This window comes from Gallinula chloropus, assembly GCF_964237585.1.
Source record: "Gallinula chloropus genome assembly, chromosome: 21".
Lineage (NCBI taxonomy): Eukaryota > Metazoa > Chordata > Aves > Gruiformes > Rallidae > Gallinula > Gallinula chloropus.
Window position 1 is genome coordinate 8,851,790 of NC_140106.1, and position 15,144 is coordinate 8,866,933.

Consider the following 15,144-nt stretch of genomic DNA (forward strand, 5'->3'; position numbering starts at 1 on the left):
GCTATTTACCAGCTGCAGGTGAGGCTTTGCTTGCAGGAAGCTTCCTTGTGCCCAGCCCGGTGGGAACAATTTGCCTGGTCCTCCCCCAGCTCAGAACAAACAGCAGGTCCCAACCCACTGTTGTAAATGCAAATCTGATTTCCTCTGGTTTCTGTATTTTGATCAGTATTCCCTCCCCAGAGCCTTGCCTGGCTCTCTGAGAGATGCACTGAAAAACAAGCCGGGGGCGAAGGGCGCTGGAGCTGCTGGGAAAGGGCAGGGCTTGGGATGTGGAGTTCAACCAGACAGCTTGAGGGAGGGAGAGAAAAAAGGGATGTGGAGTTCAACCAGACAGCTTGAGGGAGGGAGGGAAAAAAGACATCTCCTTGCCTATCAGTGAGGGAAAACACCGTTGCCCAAGTTGGGGTTTATCTTCTGGTGCTGCTCCTGCACCTGGGCTCGTAGCAGGGTTCATGTTTAGCATCTTCCCAGCAGTTTTCCTCCCTCCTCTCTCAGTGTGGCTCCACAAAATGCTGTGCAGCCTGTCTGGGGTTTTCCCTCTGGGTGCCATGGAGATCCCAGTGATCCCAGCAGCTCCTGTCTGTCTCCCCCTGCTCCAGCGTGGGGCCTCTCCAGGGGCTGCAGGTGGGGTGTGGGGGGACACTCACTCCACCATGGGTTTCTCCAGGGGCTCAGGGGCATCTTTCTGCTGGTACCTGGGGTGCCTCCTCCCCCCCTTCCCTGCCCTTGGTCCCTGCACAGCTCCTCACACCTTCTCACTCCTTCTCTGGGGGTAGGAAGCAGCTGTTTGCTTGTTTCTTCTCCTCACTGTGGTTCCCAGAGGTGCTGTGACCGTTGCTGATGGGCTCAGCCTTGGGCAGTGGTGGGTCCATCGTTGAGCCAGCTGGTGATGGCTCTGTGGGGCCTGCAGAGAGCTTCTGGCTACCTGCAGAAACCACCCCTGCAGCCCCCTCCTCCTCCACCACAACAACCCAGACACACAAAACTACAACTAGATGTTCCTATTGTACCTAATCTGCTGTTGTTTAAAAAAAAAAAATTAAAATACAAAAAATTGCTACCTAGGGAAAAAACCAGCCCTGATTTTGAATTGTTTCCTTCCCACATCAGCCAAAGCTCAGCTTCCTCATTTACACACAGCTTTGTTTCTTCATTTTCTTACCCCATAAGCTTGGGTAAGACCCAAGCAGGAACACTATCTGGATGTTGAATCAAAGGATGAGTCAAAACAAAACCCAACCCCTGAGCCTCATCTGAGTATGTGTGTCACATACTTACAGCCCATAAAAATACTTCAGGGGGGAATGCTAATAAATAGAAATTGATGCTCATAAATAAAAGCACTTGCAATCTTGGCAGCCTTGGAGCTCCAGCTCCAAACCAGCCACCAGCCCTGGAGATGAAGCTCTTGGATGATCCCAGGCATTACCTATTTACACCAGCTGAGAGAGAGTGTGCAGCATTGAAGCCACCAGCACTGGTTCCATCCCCTCTGCTGGGTGCTGAGGTAGCCATGGAGATGACTACGGTGAGAGTCGTGCCCATGACAACTCTGCATGAGCATCCTGAGCATTGTCAGAGCAGTCTTGTCTCTCCCTGGGCTTTTCCTCACACCAGACTGGGATTATTGGCTTGTTCTTGCTCCCACGCAGGCAATGGGAGAGCTTCCCTGCATCAGCAGCTCCCCTTCCAAGATAAAAGGGCAGAGAATGAAACACATGGAGCAGATTTGGTGTATAATGCCTGAATGTTTGGTATGTTGTCTCTTTGGTGTATGATGTCAGCCCAATCCTCAGCACAAGCTCTGGAAAGAGCCTTTAATTTGGTGCTCTCTCTGGAGAGAGTGCAGAGGAGGGACACAGAGATGATGAAGGGGCTGGAGCATCTCCCCTGTGAGGAAAGGCTGAGGGAGCTGGGGCTGTTCAGCCTGGAGAGAAGAAGACTAAGGGGGGACCTTATTAATGTTTATCAATATCTGAAGTGTGGGATGCAGGGGAAATGGGCAGCCCCTTTTCAGTGTCTGTGGGGACAGGACAAGGGGCAATGGCTGCAAGTTGGAGCACAGGGAGTTCCACACCAACATGGGGAAGAACTTTTCCCCAGTGAGGGTGAGGGAGCCCTGGGACAGGCTGCCCAGGGGGTGTGGAGTCTCCTTCTCTGGAGAGATTCCAGCCCCATCTGGACACCGACCTGTGTGCCCTGTCCTAGGGAGCTGCTTTGGCAGGGAGTTGGACCTGATGATCTCTGGAGGTCCCTTCCAACCCCTGTGATTCTGTGAAACCCCCTGAAGCCCTGGAACACTTTTGTGTGGTGGAAGAGGGGAAAACCAGGGTGGAAACACACTCACTGTCCCAGCTAAGAGTATCTGCATAATCATTTGGTGAGCAAGTTGGGTTCAATCAGCTCATCCTTGCCAAGCATGTGAGTCAGAAACCAGGTCACAGGATGGGGAAGCTCGATTCATCCTCACGTGATTAGACAAGGCAGAGACTGGGCCAGAATTACCTGTATCAAAGAAAAAACCATACATCTGAGGGAAAAATATAACAGTTCTGTTAAATCTTTCTCCATCTCCAACCCAATCCTTGCTTCAGTCTGTTGCTTGACTTTTTTTTAATTAGAAATCTGACAATTGTCTCCATTTCCTGGGGTTCAGCTCCTTTTCCCAGTGGGAAAAGTAATTTTTCCCATCCCTTTCCCAATGCAGCTCAGCCAGGAATCCACAGGGATCTCCCCAAGGATTGTGGCATTACCCTTCCACCCATCCCACCTCCAAAGGAAGCTCCTCCTGCCTGCAGCTCTGCTCAGGGAACACAACATCTAAATCCTTCAGCAGGGATTTTTGGCATGCTCCTACTAACTCTTGGCATCCAGCTGATGCATTCCAGGGTAGGAGCAATTCCCTGAAGCAGGATCCAAGGCTGGCACAGATGACTGATGAAAATGGGAGTGCCTTCACCCATCCTGGGTGTGCCCCAGTTTATTTTGAAGAAGGTGACCTCAGCCCAGCCATGGTATGTCATGTAACGTGCTTACGCCGCTTCTCTGGTCTTGGAAAGGCTTCTGAGGGGATTGCAGGTTAAAAATAAAAGGGAGAGAGGGAAAGGAAAGCCTCCCAGTGAGTCATTTACAAGCCCTGGTGTGAAGGGGAAAAAAAAAAAACCCAAAACCAATCCAGATATTCAGCTTTTCCTGTGCTGGAGCCAGCTGGGGGTATCGCACCGCTCGGGGAAGCTGGAATATCACATGGCTGGGGAAGTGTTGGTTCCCACAGCTTTATGGTGAGGGGCTGGAACAGGCTGCACAGAGAGGGGGTGGGTGCCCCATCCCTGGGAGTGTTCAAGGCCAGGTTGGTGTCCTGGGCAACCTTGTGTAGCTCCAGGGCTGGAGGTTGGTGTCCCTGCCTGTGGCAGGGGGTTGGAGCTCTGTGATCCTTGGGGTCCTCTCCAACCCAGACCAGTCTATGACTCTATGATTCTGTGGGTGTGGGGGTCATGTTTTAAAAGAGCCCCAACACCTGGCTGTCCTCATCTATCCAAAAATCAGGAGATTTATTGATGGGAAAGGATGTAAGGAGCCCTTTCTGCACAGGGTTCCAGCTCTTCCCCTCACTCAGCACAGAGGCACAATCCCAGCCTGTCCCACAGCAGCTGATCCCAAGGCACGGGGATGAGTTATTTTTAAACCAAATGCTGGGCTGAAAACAAATTGGGCAGCAAAGATCTTCCTAGGACAAGCAGAATGCCTTCTCCTGATTCCTGTAAAAGCAACAACTTCTCCCATTTCCCAGAAATTAATCCAGCTGGCAGCAGGGAGCCCAAATACCCAAACTGGGTGGGTTTTTTTAATTTTTCCCTTCTCAAAGCAGTTTTATACCAGTGCCAATTCCAAAATGAGAAAGTATTTCCAAAATAAAAGACCATGGGTTTATTGATTTAAATAAAAACCTGTTATTTTACCTTCTAGCTCACCTGGGTGATGCTGCCAACCCTGGGAGGAGTTGAAACACATTTTTGGGAGCTGTGGCCCATGCAGGTTATCTTCTAAGGACACGGTGCATCACTGGGAAGGCATCAGCCTGAGGCAAGGGATAGTCCCTGTCATCCATAAGGAGCTTACACCTTATGCCTGGAATAGCAGCTAGCACATGAGCACAGGTTATTACATGCTTAATCAGATTGTAGCAGCTGGAAGAACATTTAGAGCCTTTTAAAGGCAGTTGTCTTATCATAGCCTGGTCTGGGTTGGAAGGGACCCCAAGGGTCACACAGCTCCAACCCCCCTGCCACAGGCAAAGAACATCCCCCAATATCTCATCTCCCCCTTCCCTCCTTCAGCTTCACTCCATCCCCCTTGTCCTGCCAGTCTCTGCCCTTTAACAAGCTGATTCCCCTCCTGTTCCTCTGCTCCCTTCAGGCACTGGAGGCTGCAATGAGGTCCCCCCACAGCCTTCTCTTCTCCAGGCTGACCCAGCCCAGCTCCCTCAGCCTCTCTCCATAGGGGAGCTGCTCCAGCCCTCTGATCATCTCTGTGGCTCCTCTGACCCCTCTCCAACAGCCCCACATCTTCCTTGTGTTGGGCCCCAGCTCTGGCCACAGGACTCCAGCTGGGGAGGGCAGAGCAGAGAGGGACAATCCCCTCCCTGTCCCTGCTGCCACCCCTCTGCTGATGGAGCCCAGGATCCCATCGCCCTTCCCAGCTGCCAGAGCCACTGCTGGCTCATGTGAGGTTTCTCACCCACCAGAATCCCCAGGTCCTTCTCCTCAGGGCTGGTCCCAGGAGCTCTTCTCCCAGGCTGGATCTGTGCCTGGGATACAGACACTGCCCCTCAGGCCCAAGCTCAACACCTGACACTGCAGAGTTGATCCTCAGGAGGTTCTCCCAGGCTTTAAGAACCTTTCAAACCTGCCAAGATCTTTCTGGTAAAGAGAAGGAGGGTCCATGCAGCCTCCAATTGTTTATATTCCACATTTCACACTTGAATATAATTTATCTCTTAAATTTCCTAAGTTGACATGTGTGTGCAGCATGTCACACTTTAGAAAGTTCTATTTATCTGTTCCATTTTTATGTTCCATCTCACCTTTCACATTACTCTCCATTTCCCATTCTGTATTTCACATTTTCTTGGCTAATTTCTCCCCTGCAGAAGAGAAATTCACATTAATTTGGCCATCTGCTCCCTCAAGGATCTAGCTATGCCTTTGAAACACCCCAAAACCCCAGGCTTGACTGCTCTGTCCTCCCCCCCAAAAAAAACCCCCTCCTGCTTTTATACAGACCCTCACTGGAGCCTCCCACAGCAGGGAGATGCTGGTAGGATCCTGTGAGTCACATCTGATTGCAAGAAGACATCACTGGTAAGCAGAGCAGAACAAGGGGAGGGGAATAAACTCCTCCCCAGCATCCCAGCTGCCAGGAATCTCATTTACAGTCATGAACTGATTTGTTTTTTCCAGCCTGGCTTTGGGCTCCTTGGCTTTGCTACAGAGCTGCAGCCAGCAAAAAAAAATCCACCACCCCCCTCCCCCATCCCAAACAACCCCAAAACTCCAAATTCTCCTTAATTCAGAGTAAGATGTTGGATGGAAATTTTAGTTTCTTGCTTTTCTCCCCCCTTGATTGTTCATTTCCTGGCACCTTCATGGGATTAGGGACTTGCTGGGACTTCTCCTCAGCGCTGTGGGTTGTGTAACTGCATGCCAATGATGTTCTGAAGATGTGGGGATTTCATGTCCTACCCTTGCCAGTTCCCCCCCTTCCTTATTTCCCTCCACAAAAGGCAAAAAAAAGCCCATTTATATAATCCTTTTATTTGTTTTCTTTTTACAGCAGAACTTAAGGGTGCCAAGAGTGCAGGAGGAAACACCAGCCCTGAGCCGTGTTCTCCTCTCCTGTGGTTTAATGTGGAATAATGGTGTGGGTGAAAATTTCTCTGCAGCCCATGGAAAAACCCTTCTTCTTCTAAAAACAGGCCCAAAATGCCATTTCTTTTCTCTTGGAGGAGTCTGCAGGGCTGGGAGCCCTAGAGGAGCTTTACAGCATCTGTCCAGTGAAGCCCTCCCCACCTAAGAAAATGTAAAATACCCTAATAAAGGCTTCAAATTTTTAATTAGACACTGACATGGGAAAATAACAGCCTGATTGAGCTGCATCTTTCCTTTTTACTGGGGAGCAAGTGCCCCCCCAGTGCTTTCCTGCCCTGCCATCACCCTGTTTGTTCCCCTAACAACGTTTTCTCTGCTCTTACCCAGGCAGGAGCTGAATATTCCCGAGATGTTTTGTTCCCAAGAAGAACCCAAAGTAGAGCATTTGAATTTCAAAAAGTCAGTTCTGGGGGTGGGGACCAGAAAATAAACCACATCCTGCAAAATGCATTTTGTTCACCCCCAATTCCCCCCCCCCAAGCCTGAACACAGGGCTGATTTCTGCTGCTTTTTACCTTTAGAGGGTTTTAAAGAGGTTTCCCTATGAGCTGAGCATCATTTGAGGTGGGGTGAGCTTGAGCCTAGATCTCTTGCTGTCTCCAAGGAGTTGGGGGGATAGCCTGAGGGGCTTCCCCCCTACCTCCAAAACCCATCAAATTACCCCCAAATCTCCCCCCAAACCATTTTGATGCCTTCCTCCCCCTTTCCAAGCTGTGGCTGAGTCTCCAAACCAGCCCAGATTTCCATGAATAGAAGTGTTTTGTGTGAATTAAACCCCAAAATAAATAAATAACCTGACTTAACAATCAATGAGAAGCGATGAAGGGGGGGGTCAGATGAACCCAGGTCCTCTCCTAGCTCATCATTAAACCAAAGTCAGCATTTTCCATTTGTGAGGAGACAAATCCCATCCCATTAATGATTTCTAAGCTGGCACGAACCCCTCCCATTGCACTTAGCCCCTGTCACAGCCTGAGGTGCAGCTGAAGAAGGGCCAAACCTCCAGCAGAGATCGATGCAGCTCTTGGCTCGTTGCTGGGAGAAAATTCACCCTGAGATGCTCAAGAAACCTCTTGGCACATGGCTCTATCAAAGAGATGCTGCAGATAGACTGGTTCAGGTGGGTTTAGAGCTGCTAGCTTCTCCAATAAATGAAAAATTAATTAAAAGTCAATAATCTGCCCCAGCTCCATTTGAAAGTTCCTCTATTTGCCCAAACAAGACCAGAACTTCCCCCAAAATAGATTAATACAGGGGGAAAAAATGCCTGATTTTTAGAAGCCAGGGGTGAATTGATCCCCAACCACCCTGTTCCTGGTGCTGTATCTCTTTCCTTTCCTGCCTTTGGATTTTAACCAGCTCACTGAAGAGGATTTAAAGCAGAACCAGGGAATCAGGAGCCATCTGTGCATTCCCACGAGGAGTGAATGTGCCTGTGTGTTGTAGGAGAGGCTTCATCAGGCTCCCTGACCTTAATCCCGCCCCATCAGTTCATTTTCTCCTCCAGGGTGGATGTTTCCCTGGTGCACCCAGCACTCCCCATTCCTCTGCCAGGCAGAAAGCAGGATTTATTTCCTATTTTTTGTTTTTAAACCTAATCCAGCCAGGAGGATGAACAAGCCTATGGAGCACCAGGGTGGAAAAGCCTCTCTAGGGGCAGATGTGCTCCATGGGCTGGGGGTGGGATGCTGCTGGGACCACTGTACCCAGCCCAACAATTCCCACCAGCAAAACCTGGGTAGGGTTTTAGCTGCATCATGTGGCTGTGCCCAACATCAATCTCAGTGCAATTAATTTTCACCTTCATTTGCATCTCCCAGCCACCACACAAGCATCTCCCAGGTCGCTCTGGACTCAGCCTATTAAAGCCCATCCTCACCCTGAAGGCTGGGAATAACTCCCCATCCTGGCTTGAGGTTTCTGTAGCCACACATGCCCCCCCACCCTCTGCAAAAAGGTGCCCTGAAAGCCCCCACTTGTTACCAGCATCCCATACAACTTTTAATTGCCTGCTGTGGTGTTTCCTCCCATTGAATCTTGGGGTACAGCAACGGGAGGTGTGACTGCTCAGCACAGGGCTGAGTTTTACTGCTCCAGGGCAAGACAAACTCAGAAGCTAGACTCATCCTTTTCCCTGTGGGGCTGAGCTTGTTTAATCTGCTATCCCTCAGCCCGCAGAGCATCCCTCTGTTTCATGGGATAATGGATTTGGAGCTGCACCCAGCAACCATTAATAGCATCCTTTCCTCTCCCAGAACCCAGACCCCAAGATTTCCAAACCAACCCCAAACCCTGCTGATCCCAGGGATGTTTCCTGACTAAACCATCACTATTTCTTGAATAAAACCCCCCCGAGAGCTACGATTTCCCACCACCCACTTGGTCATCTCTTGTGGCCTCCCATCCCTGTATCCGCCGGGAGGGCTGATGTGGGGTGAACCCAAGTTTTTGTGGGCTGCTGGCTGTGGTTTTCCTTGGGGAAGGAGGCTGGATGCTGGCCAGGCTGTGCAGGACTGGGCTGCGCAGGAGCCAGCTCCTCCCTCTCGCTATTTATTCCTCCCCGTAGCTCCGCGGCTGAGGCTGAATCACCCCGAACCCAGCGAGCAACGGGCTCCCAGTCGGTGAGTGGCGGGGGAAATGGGACGGGGGGGGCTTCGGGGGGGAGAAATCCAGAGGTGAAGGGGCTTTTTCTCCCCCCTCAGGGGATGGGGATGAGGGGGCCACCTCCTCTCCCCACCCTTGCTGCCTAAAAATAGACAATCCCAGCTGGGAAGGGCGAGCGTCCTCCTTAAAGCCAGAGCTGCAGAGCTCTGCTTCTGCCTGCTGCTTGTTTATTCGGGGCTGATCCAAAGCTGATGCTGGTGGGAAATGTCTTTCCCCTGCTGTTCCCCTCCTGCTCCCCCCCCCCCCCGCCCCCCACGAGCTCCCCGGAGGGGGTTTTCTTCTTTCCCAGCTGGGTGGGATTGTGTTCCCCCAGCATTTGGGGGGTTAACAAAAAGGGTGGAGGAGGGGTTGTGTCTCTGAAAACTTAAAGGTTTCATTTTCAGAAAGCAAACTGCCAGCTGGCAGCCCACATCCCCCCCTCTCCTTCTTCCCCATAGCTCCAGCCCTGAATTTTCATCCCCCACAACCCAAAACCTTCCCAACATCACCAAGAGGGTCTGGACACCCCCATTATCCCCGAGCATCTTCCCACCCTCTTCGCCCCATCACTCCTTCACCTTCCCCCTTTCCCACCTCCCTTCATTCCTTCCCCTCCTCCTCCCAGGCACCTTAGCAAGGTTATTCCTGGAGTAATTTTGGCACCAGGGGGTTGGTTTTCCCCTCTCCAAACCCTAAGCCTCCTTCTTACCAGCCCAGAGCACGTAATTGCTGCCTGTGATCGCCGCTCTCATCCTCCATTTTCCACTTCCCCCTCTGCCCTGAGGAGCACCAGCTCTCCCCCAGTTCCCCCAACACCAGCTTGGGTATAAACCCTTCCAATTTAAATCACTGCCATCCACTTCACCTTGCAGAGAGTGAAAACCAAGGGAGAAAAGGTTAAAAAGGGTCAGGGGAAATGTACCTGCGAAGCCATTCTGGAATACAATTTAATGATGATATCATGGCCACGTGTCAGATGTTATTTCCAAGCTGAGGGAAACCAGCTCTGAGCCTTGAGGAAGCAGCTCCTCCATCCCCATCGTGTTCAGGGACATTCTGCCAGCGACTGCATTTATTTGGGGTGCAGCGTGGCTGCCCAAGGGGCTGGGTAATGAGCAGGACAAAAACAAAGGAGCTTTTGCCCTGTTTATTAGAGCTGTGAAGGCAATTAGGGGAACAGGTTGGTGCTGCCAGGGTGGAATATCCTCCAGGGCTTTGCTGTAACCTGTTTTCTTCCAGGGGGGTTGAATTTCCCCCCCTTCTGCCTTGTAAACTCACCATGGGGAGGCCCATTTTCAAAAATTAAAGAGCACAATTGGCAATTTGCTGCTTTTCCCCCCTTCTTTCATTTTCCTTTCCCACCTGCCCCAGGAGCATTTGCCCATCTGAGTTTTTGCCATGTCTTTTGGCTGGTTTTACCCCCTTCCTTGATTTCAGTCCCCATTCCCAATGGGTGGGTGCTGGGGGGGGGGTGAGAGAGGCAGCAAACCTGCCCAAAAGCAGGCAGCTGGCACCCAGTTTTCTCTTTAAAGAGCAGGCAGAGGGAGCCTGGCTTCCCTCCCCATCACAAGGGATGGGCTTCTGCATCTTCTCTGCTCTTCTAATTCAGCCTCTTGCCATTGATCCCAACCAAACCCCTGACGTTAAAGGACCTTTAATTCAAACATTTCTGGATATAAAAAATGAGTTTTTTTGGGGGGAAGAAAAGAGAAAGGGCAGCATTATCTGAACCCTAAGAGAGATTAATTTGCTTTTTATGGGCTGTAGACCTGTAGCCAACACACAACAGGAGAATTTCTGGCTTAAACAGGGGCTTGTCCTGCCTGTTTATGTTGTTAAAGGCAGTAACTCCAGAGAGAGTCACCTCTCATCCGCATTAAACTTACCTCTGGGTCAAGTGGTGACTCTTAAGGAAGCAGCTCCATTAGCTGCTGAAAAAACCACCCCACACTCAGGACCCTTAATTGTTTCTTGCTGTAACATGAGCCAGCAAACACATCCAGAGCATCCCAGGATGCTGCTGTGAAATGCCCACCCACGCTTTGCTGGGAAAGCTTTGCTCTCCCTTCCCAGCATCCTGACACAGGTTGGGAGGGGGGAAAAAGGGGATCTAGGGGGATGTCTCAGCCTTGGGCAGGCTGGAAAAACCCTTTACCATTGCTTTACCATTGCAGTCATTTTACTCCCCTTGGTGTTGCAAGGAGGAATCTGAAGGGATTTTGCAGCTTTTGGGGTGGGGTGGGGGTGTTTTCCTAAGGTTTTCCCAAAGGATTTGCAGATCTGATGGGTATTATCCAGATTGAATAATACAGAGGGAGAGAAGCAGCTTGTTTGGTGGGATTTCATCCCAAAAAACTCACGTAGGAGATGCCTGGGATGCCAGCAGCAAACTGCTGAGTAAGTAGATATTTGCAGCTGTTAAGGGAAGTTGTTGTTCTTCTGTTGAAACCTGTTATGAGGAATAGGGACTTGTGCAAAACACCCTGAATTTGGGTCTCTGAGGGAAAAAAACCAACCCACCTCTGAATCAAAGCTGGGCACTGCCCTCCTTGCAGCCTGTGTAGCAGCTGGTGTTGGGATGAAGCTGGTCCTTGCACATCAGAAACCTCATCGCTGCCGTCTGATGGGATAGAGAAGGGTTGATAAGTGCCCATTTGCCTCCCACCCCAGTGAAGCATTTTTCCCTAAAAGCTTTTCTTTCACTATTGAAAATCACTGTTGCTACCAGAGGACCTGTTGTGGAGATGGGAGATATATATATATAAATTAGATATAAAAATATGTATTAAAATATTTGTTTAACAGTTTAACACATTATAAGACTGTATTATTATAAAATAATGTAATAAATTATAATGTAATATAGAACAGTGTATATAATAATATATTATATATATGTATATAGTTTACATATAGAATCCCAGACTGGTCTGGGTTGGAAGGGACCCCAAGGGTCACAGAGCTCCAACCCCCCTGCCACAGGCAGGGACACCAACCTCCAGGCCTGGAGCTACACAAGGTTGTCCAGGGCCCCAGCCAACCTGGCCTTGAACACCCCCAGGGATGGGGCACCCACCCCCTCTCTGGGCAGCCTGTTCCATATATATATATGTATACAGTTTATGTATATTTATACATATATATACACACACAAATAAGGGCTTTTGGGGAGGCTAAATAGTCATTTCAGCCTGATGCTGCTTTCTCTGGAGGTGGATTAAAGGGCACGATGTGTGTTTTATAGGATGGATGAGTAGGGGACCCAAAGCCCGCGATGCTCGCTGGGGCTGGAGGCTGCAGGGTCTCTGCTGGCTGCCCCTAACCTGCCTGTCCTTGTGTCCCACAGCCATGGCCAGGTTCCTCATCACCTGCTGCCTGGTGGCCCTGCTCCTGAGCGCCTGGACGGACGTCGCCCTCTCCAAGAAGGGCAAAGGCAAACCCAGCGGAGGCGGCTGGGGCATGGGGAGCCACCGCCAGCCCAGCTACCCCCGCCAGCCCAGCTACCCCCAAAATCCCGGCTACCCCCATAATCCCAGCTATCCCCACAACCCAGGGTACCCCCACAACCCGGGATACCCCCACAACCCAGGGTGGGGACAGGGTTACAACCCATCCAGTGGAGGAAGCTACCACAACCAAAAGCCATGGAAACCCCCCAAATCCAAGACCAACTTCAAGCACGTGGCCGGGGCGGCGGCGGCGGGGGCGGTGGTGGGAGGTTTGGGGGGCTACGCCATGGGACGTGCCATGTCTGGGATGCACTATCGCTTCGACAGCCCCGACGAGTACCGCTGGTGGAACGAGAACTCGGCTCGGTACCCCGACCGGGTGTACTACCGGGACTACAACAGCCCCGTCTCGCAGGACGTCTTCGTGGCCGACTGTTTCAACATCACCGTGACCGAGTACAACATCGGACCCGCCGCCAAGAAGAACACCTCTGAGGCTGCCCCAGCAGGAAACCAAACGGAGGCGGAGCTGGAGACCAAGGTGGTGACGAAGGTGATCCGGGAGATGTGCGTCCAGCAGTACCGCGAGTACCGCCTGGCCTCCGGCATCCGGCCCCACATCGCCGACGCTTCCCTCACCGCCGTCCTCCTCCTCGTCCTCTTCATCATGCACTGAGGCGCCCTTGGAGCCCGTGGCTTGGAGATGTCACCTGTGTCCCCATGGGGAACCCCCCCTGATCTCCCCCGTTCTCGCTTGCGGTCGTCTTAGGTGAAGAGCCCTTGGGGTAGGTGAGCACTGATGCTCCCCAGCACCTTCCTGGAGGCTCCGTTTTTAGGCAACAGGGTGAATTTTCCCTTCTCCACCCCAAAACTCATCCCTGGAACGGCAGGACAGCGATGGAGATGAATGCCCCAAAAACATGGCCTTCACCACCACCTCCTCCTCCTCAGGGCCACCCTGTGTGGGACCAGGCAGAGAGGAGCTCACCAGCTCCTTGGTGTTCATGCAAGAGTGTTTCCAAAAACCCTCCTTGCAAACAAGTGGGGTTTGGTCTGATCCCCTTAGTGCTGTTGCCACCTAAACCCCTTTCCCTGGGGCATGCTGCAGCATTGCACCCAAGCACCTATATACCCCATAAGGGTCTTGGGTGGGGGTGGGGGGGCAGGAAGGGGTGTGTGATATGGGTTTATCAAGCAGGAGGATTGCAATTTTAACCTATATATCCTAAAAAATCACCCTTTTCCATGTACATACTGACCAGCCCGCTCTGCACCTTGCATGTTGCAAACCCCTCCTGCAGCAACACATCAAAATATGGTGATTCCCATCCATCCCCCCCCTTTTTATCACCCCCCATGTAGCGAGGCTGAAGCCCCAGCTGGGTTTCAGTTGACCCCTGTGCCGCTTCGCTTTCAGCTGAGCCTGTCTTAAGGCAACAAAGTGCTGCTGAACACCCCCCCAAAAACCCCCTAGAGCTGAAAAGAAGCTCTTTTGGATGCGCTATAGCTGATGAATCACACTCAACACTTCAGCCCCTTGACCTAAAGGACGTTCAGCTCCAGCACGAAGGATGCTCAGTGGGAGCCAAGCGCGTGGAAAGAGACTTAAAATCACCTACATCACATGGAGACAGCAAACAGCATCAGGAAAACCAAGCCTGAAGGATGGGAGATGCTTAAAAAGCACCAAGCAGTTTGTGGAAGCAGCAGGTGAAATTCTTGCTTCTTGGTGGTCAGGTGGATGCTGGGTTGTAACCTGTAGCACCTGTCAAGTTGTGCTTGTTGAACCAGTCGCCCTGAGTTCTATTTAATCTCTCTGGTGTATTTTCTCTTTTATTTCTGGTTTATTTGGGGTCTTTTTTCTTTTTTTCTTTTTTTTTTTGCAAGGCACTGAATGATTCTGTCCTAATTAATTTGTTTTTTGGCATTGGTGTAAGCTAAGTGAAGATATATATTATATATATATTAAAATTATATATATATAGAGAGAGAGAGAAAAATAAACCTTTCAGGATATTCACCAGAAAAGCAGGGCTTTGAGGTAACCTGTACTTTGTGATAAGCGAATGTTTTTTGTAAAGCCATACTGGTGCATGCCCAAAATTTGCCGTTAATGAGACTTTTCTAAGTGTTCACTGTCTGGTACCAACGAATTAAAACAGATAAAGCCAAGACCCACGTCAGGCTCCTTCATGCAAACAGCTCTCACCCATCCCCTCCGTGCCTGGGGACAGAAGAGGCATTTTTCACCCTCTCTGGCCCTGCCTCCCCAGCCTGTGGGCGCCTTTGTTCCATTCCCAGAGCTAAATTTGGCTGAAAAGCCACAGTTTCAGTTAACCTTTTCTCCTCCCCTGCTCCTGCTGCCAGCCAGCCCATAGCTCCTCATCGAGCCCCCTTGGGGATGGGGGTTTCTTCTCCACGTAGAGTCTCAACACCCCTTCACACCCTGTATTTCCTCCCTCTGGTTTCTGCCTAATAAAAGAGGTTTTATATCCACTGCTTCTGTGGCATTAAGCCTGACCAACCTCACTCAGACCCCCCCAACCTCACACAGAGCCCCCCACACACACCAAACCCTACTTCAAGTCACCAGAAACCCAACTCTCCCCGATACCTAAACCAGCATCACCCTCTGAGGTGACTTTGATCATAATGAGAGTTAAAAAGATGGGCTAGTTTGGCCCCTTCAGCCAGGTAGGGCTTTAATTTTAAGCTCAGGACCAAGCTGTGGATCTGTTTGGTTTGAGCCTACAGTGTTGCAAACCCCCTCCTGCACAAGGGTGCTGAACAATTCGGGCTTTAAGTGATGCTCTGAGTAAAACACGAGCCTTTCCCATGCTTTTGGCAGAAAAATATAGGGGGAAAAAGCTATTCATCACTAAAGAAGTGATTATTCCTGTGTGCCAACAGCTTGTTTGCAAAGAGGAAACCCTAAGAGGGCTGTAACAGGGACCCAGAGCTCCCATAGGTGTTGGGAAGAGAAAAATTAAGGAAATAAATTGGGTTTTGGGTTTTTTTTTCCTTGAAGTTGGCTACTGAGCATCACCATGTTATCTCTGAATCCTGGGAAGTGGAGCCAGGAATGGGAAAGTAGGGAAAAGCCAAATAGATGTCAGGCAGGGTTT

The 15,144-nt window shown here is 50.7% G+C and overlaps 1 protein-coding gene across 1 annotated transcript; it reads left to right on the forward strand.

Annotated features, from left to right (window-relative positions):
• The first annotated feature begins 8,530 nt into the window (after positions 1 to 8,530).
• On the forward strand, positions 8,531 to 14,496 carry PRNP (prion protein (Kanno blood group)). The gene is made up of 2 exons (XM_084274042.1): positions 8,531 to 8,548; positions 11,917 to 14,496. The coding sequence occupies exon 2, from the start codon at positions 11,919 to 11,921 to the stop codon at positions 12,693 to 12,695; it is 777 nt and encodes a 258-aa protein (XP_084130168.1). The 5' UTR covers positions 8,531 to 8,548; positions 11,917 to 11,918; the 3' UTR covers positions 12,696 to 14,496.
• The last annotated feature ends 648 nt before the right edge of the window (positions 14,497 to 15,144 follow it).

What these genes read in the sequence shown, in the direction of transcription:
- PRNP (XM_084274042.1), top strand. Translation starts at nt 11,919, where the DNA reads ATGGCCAGGTTCCTCATCACCTGCTGCCTGGTGGCCCTGCTCCTGAGC.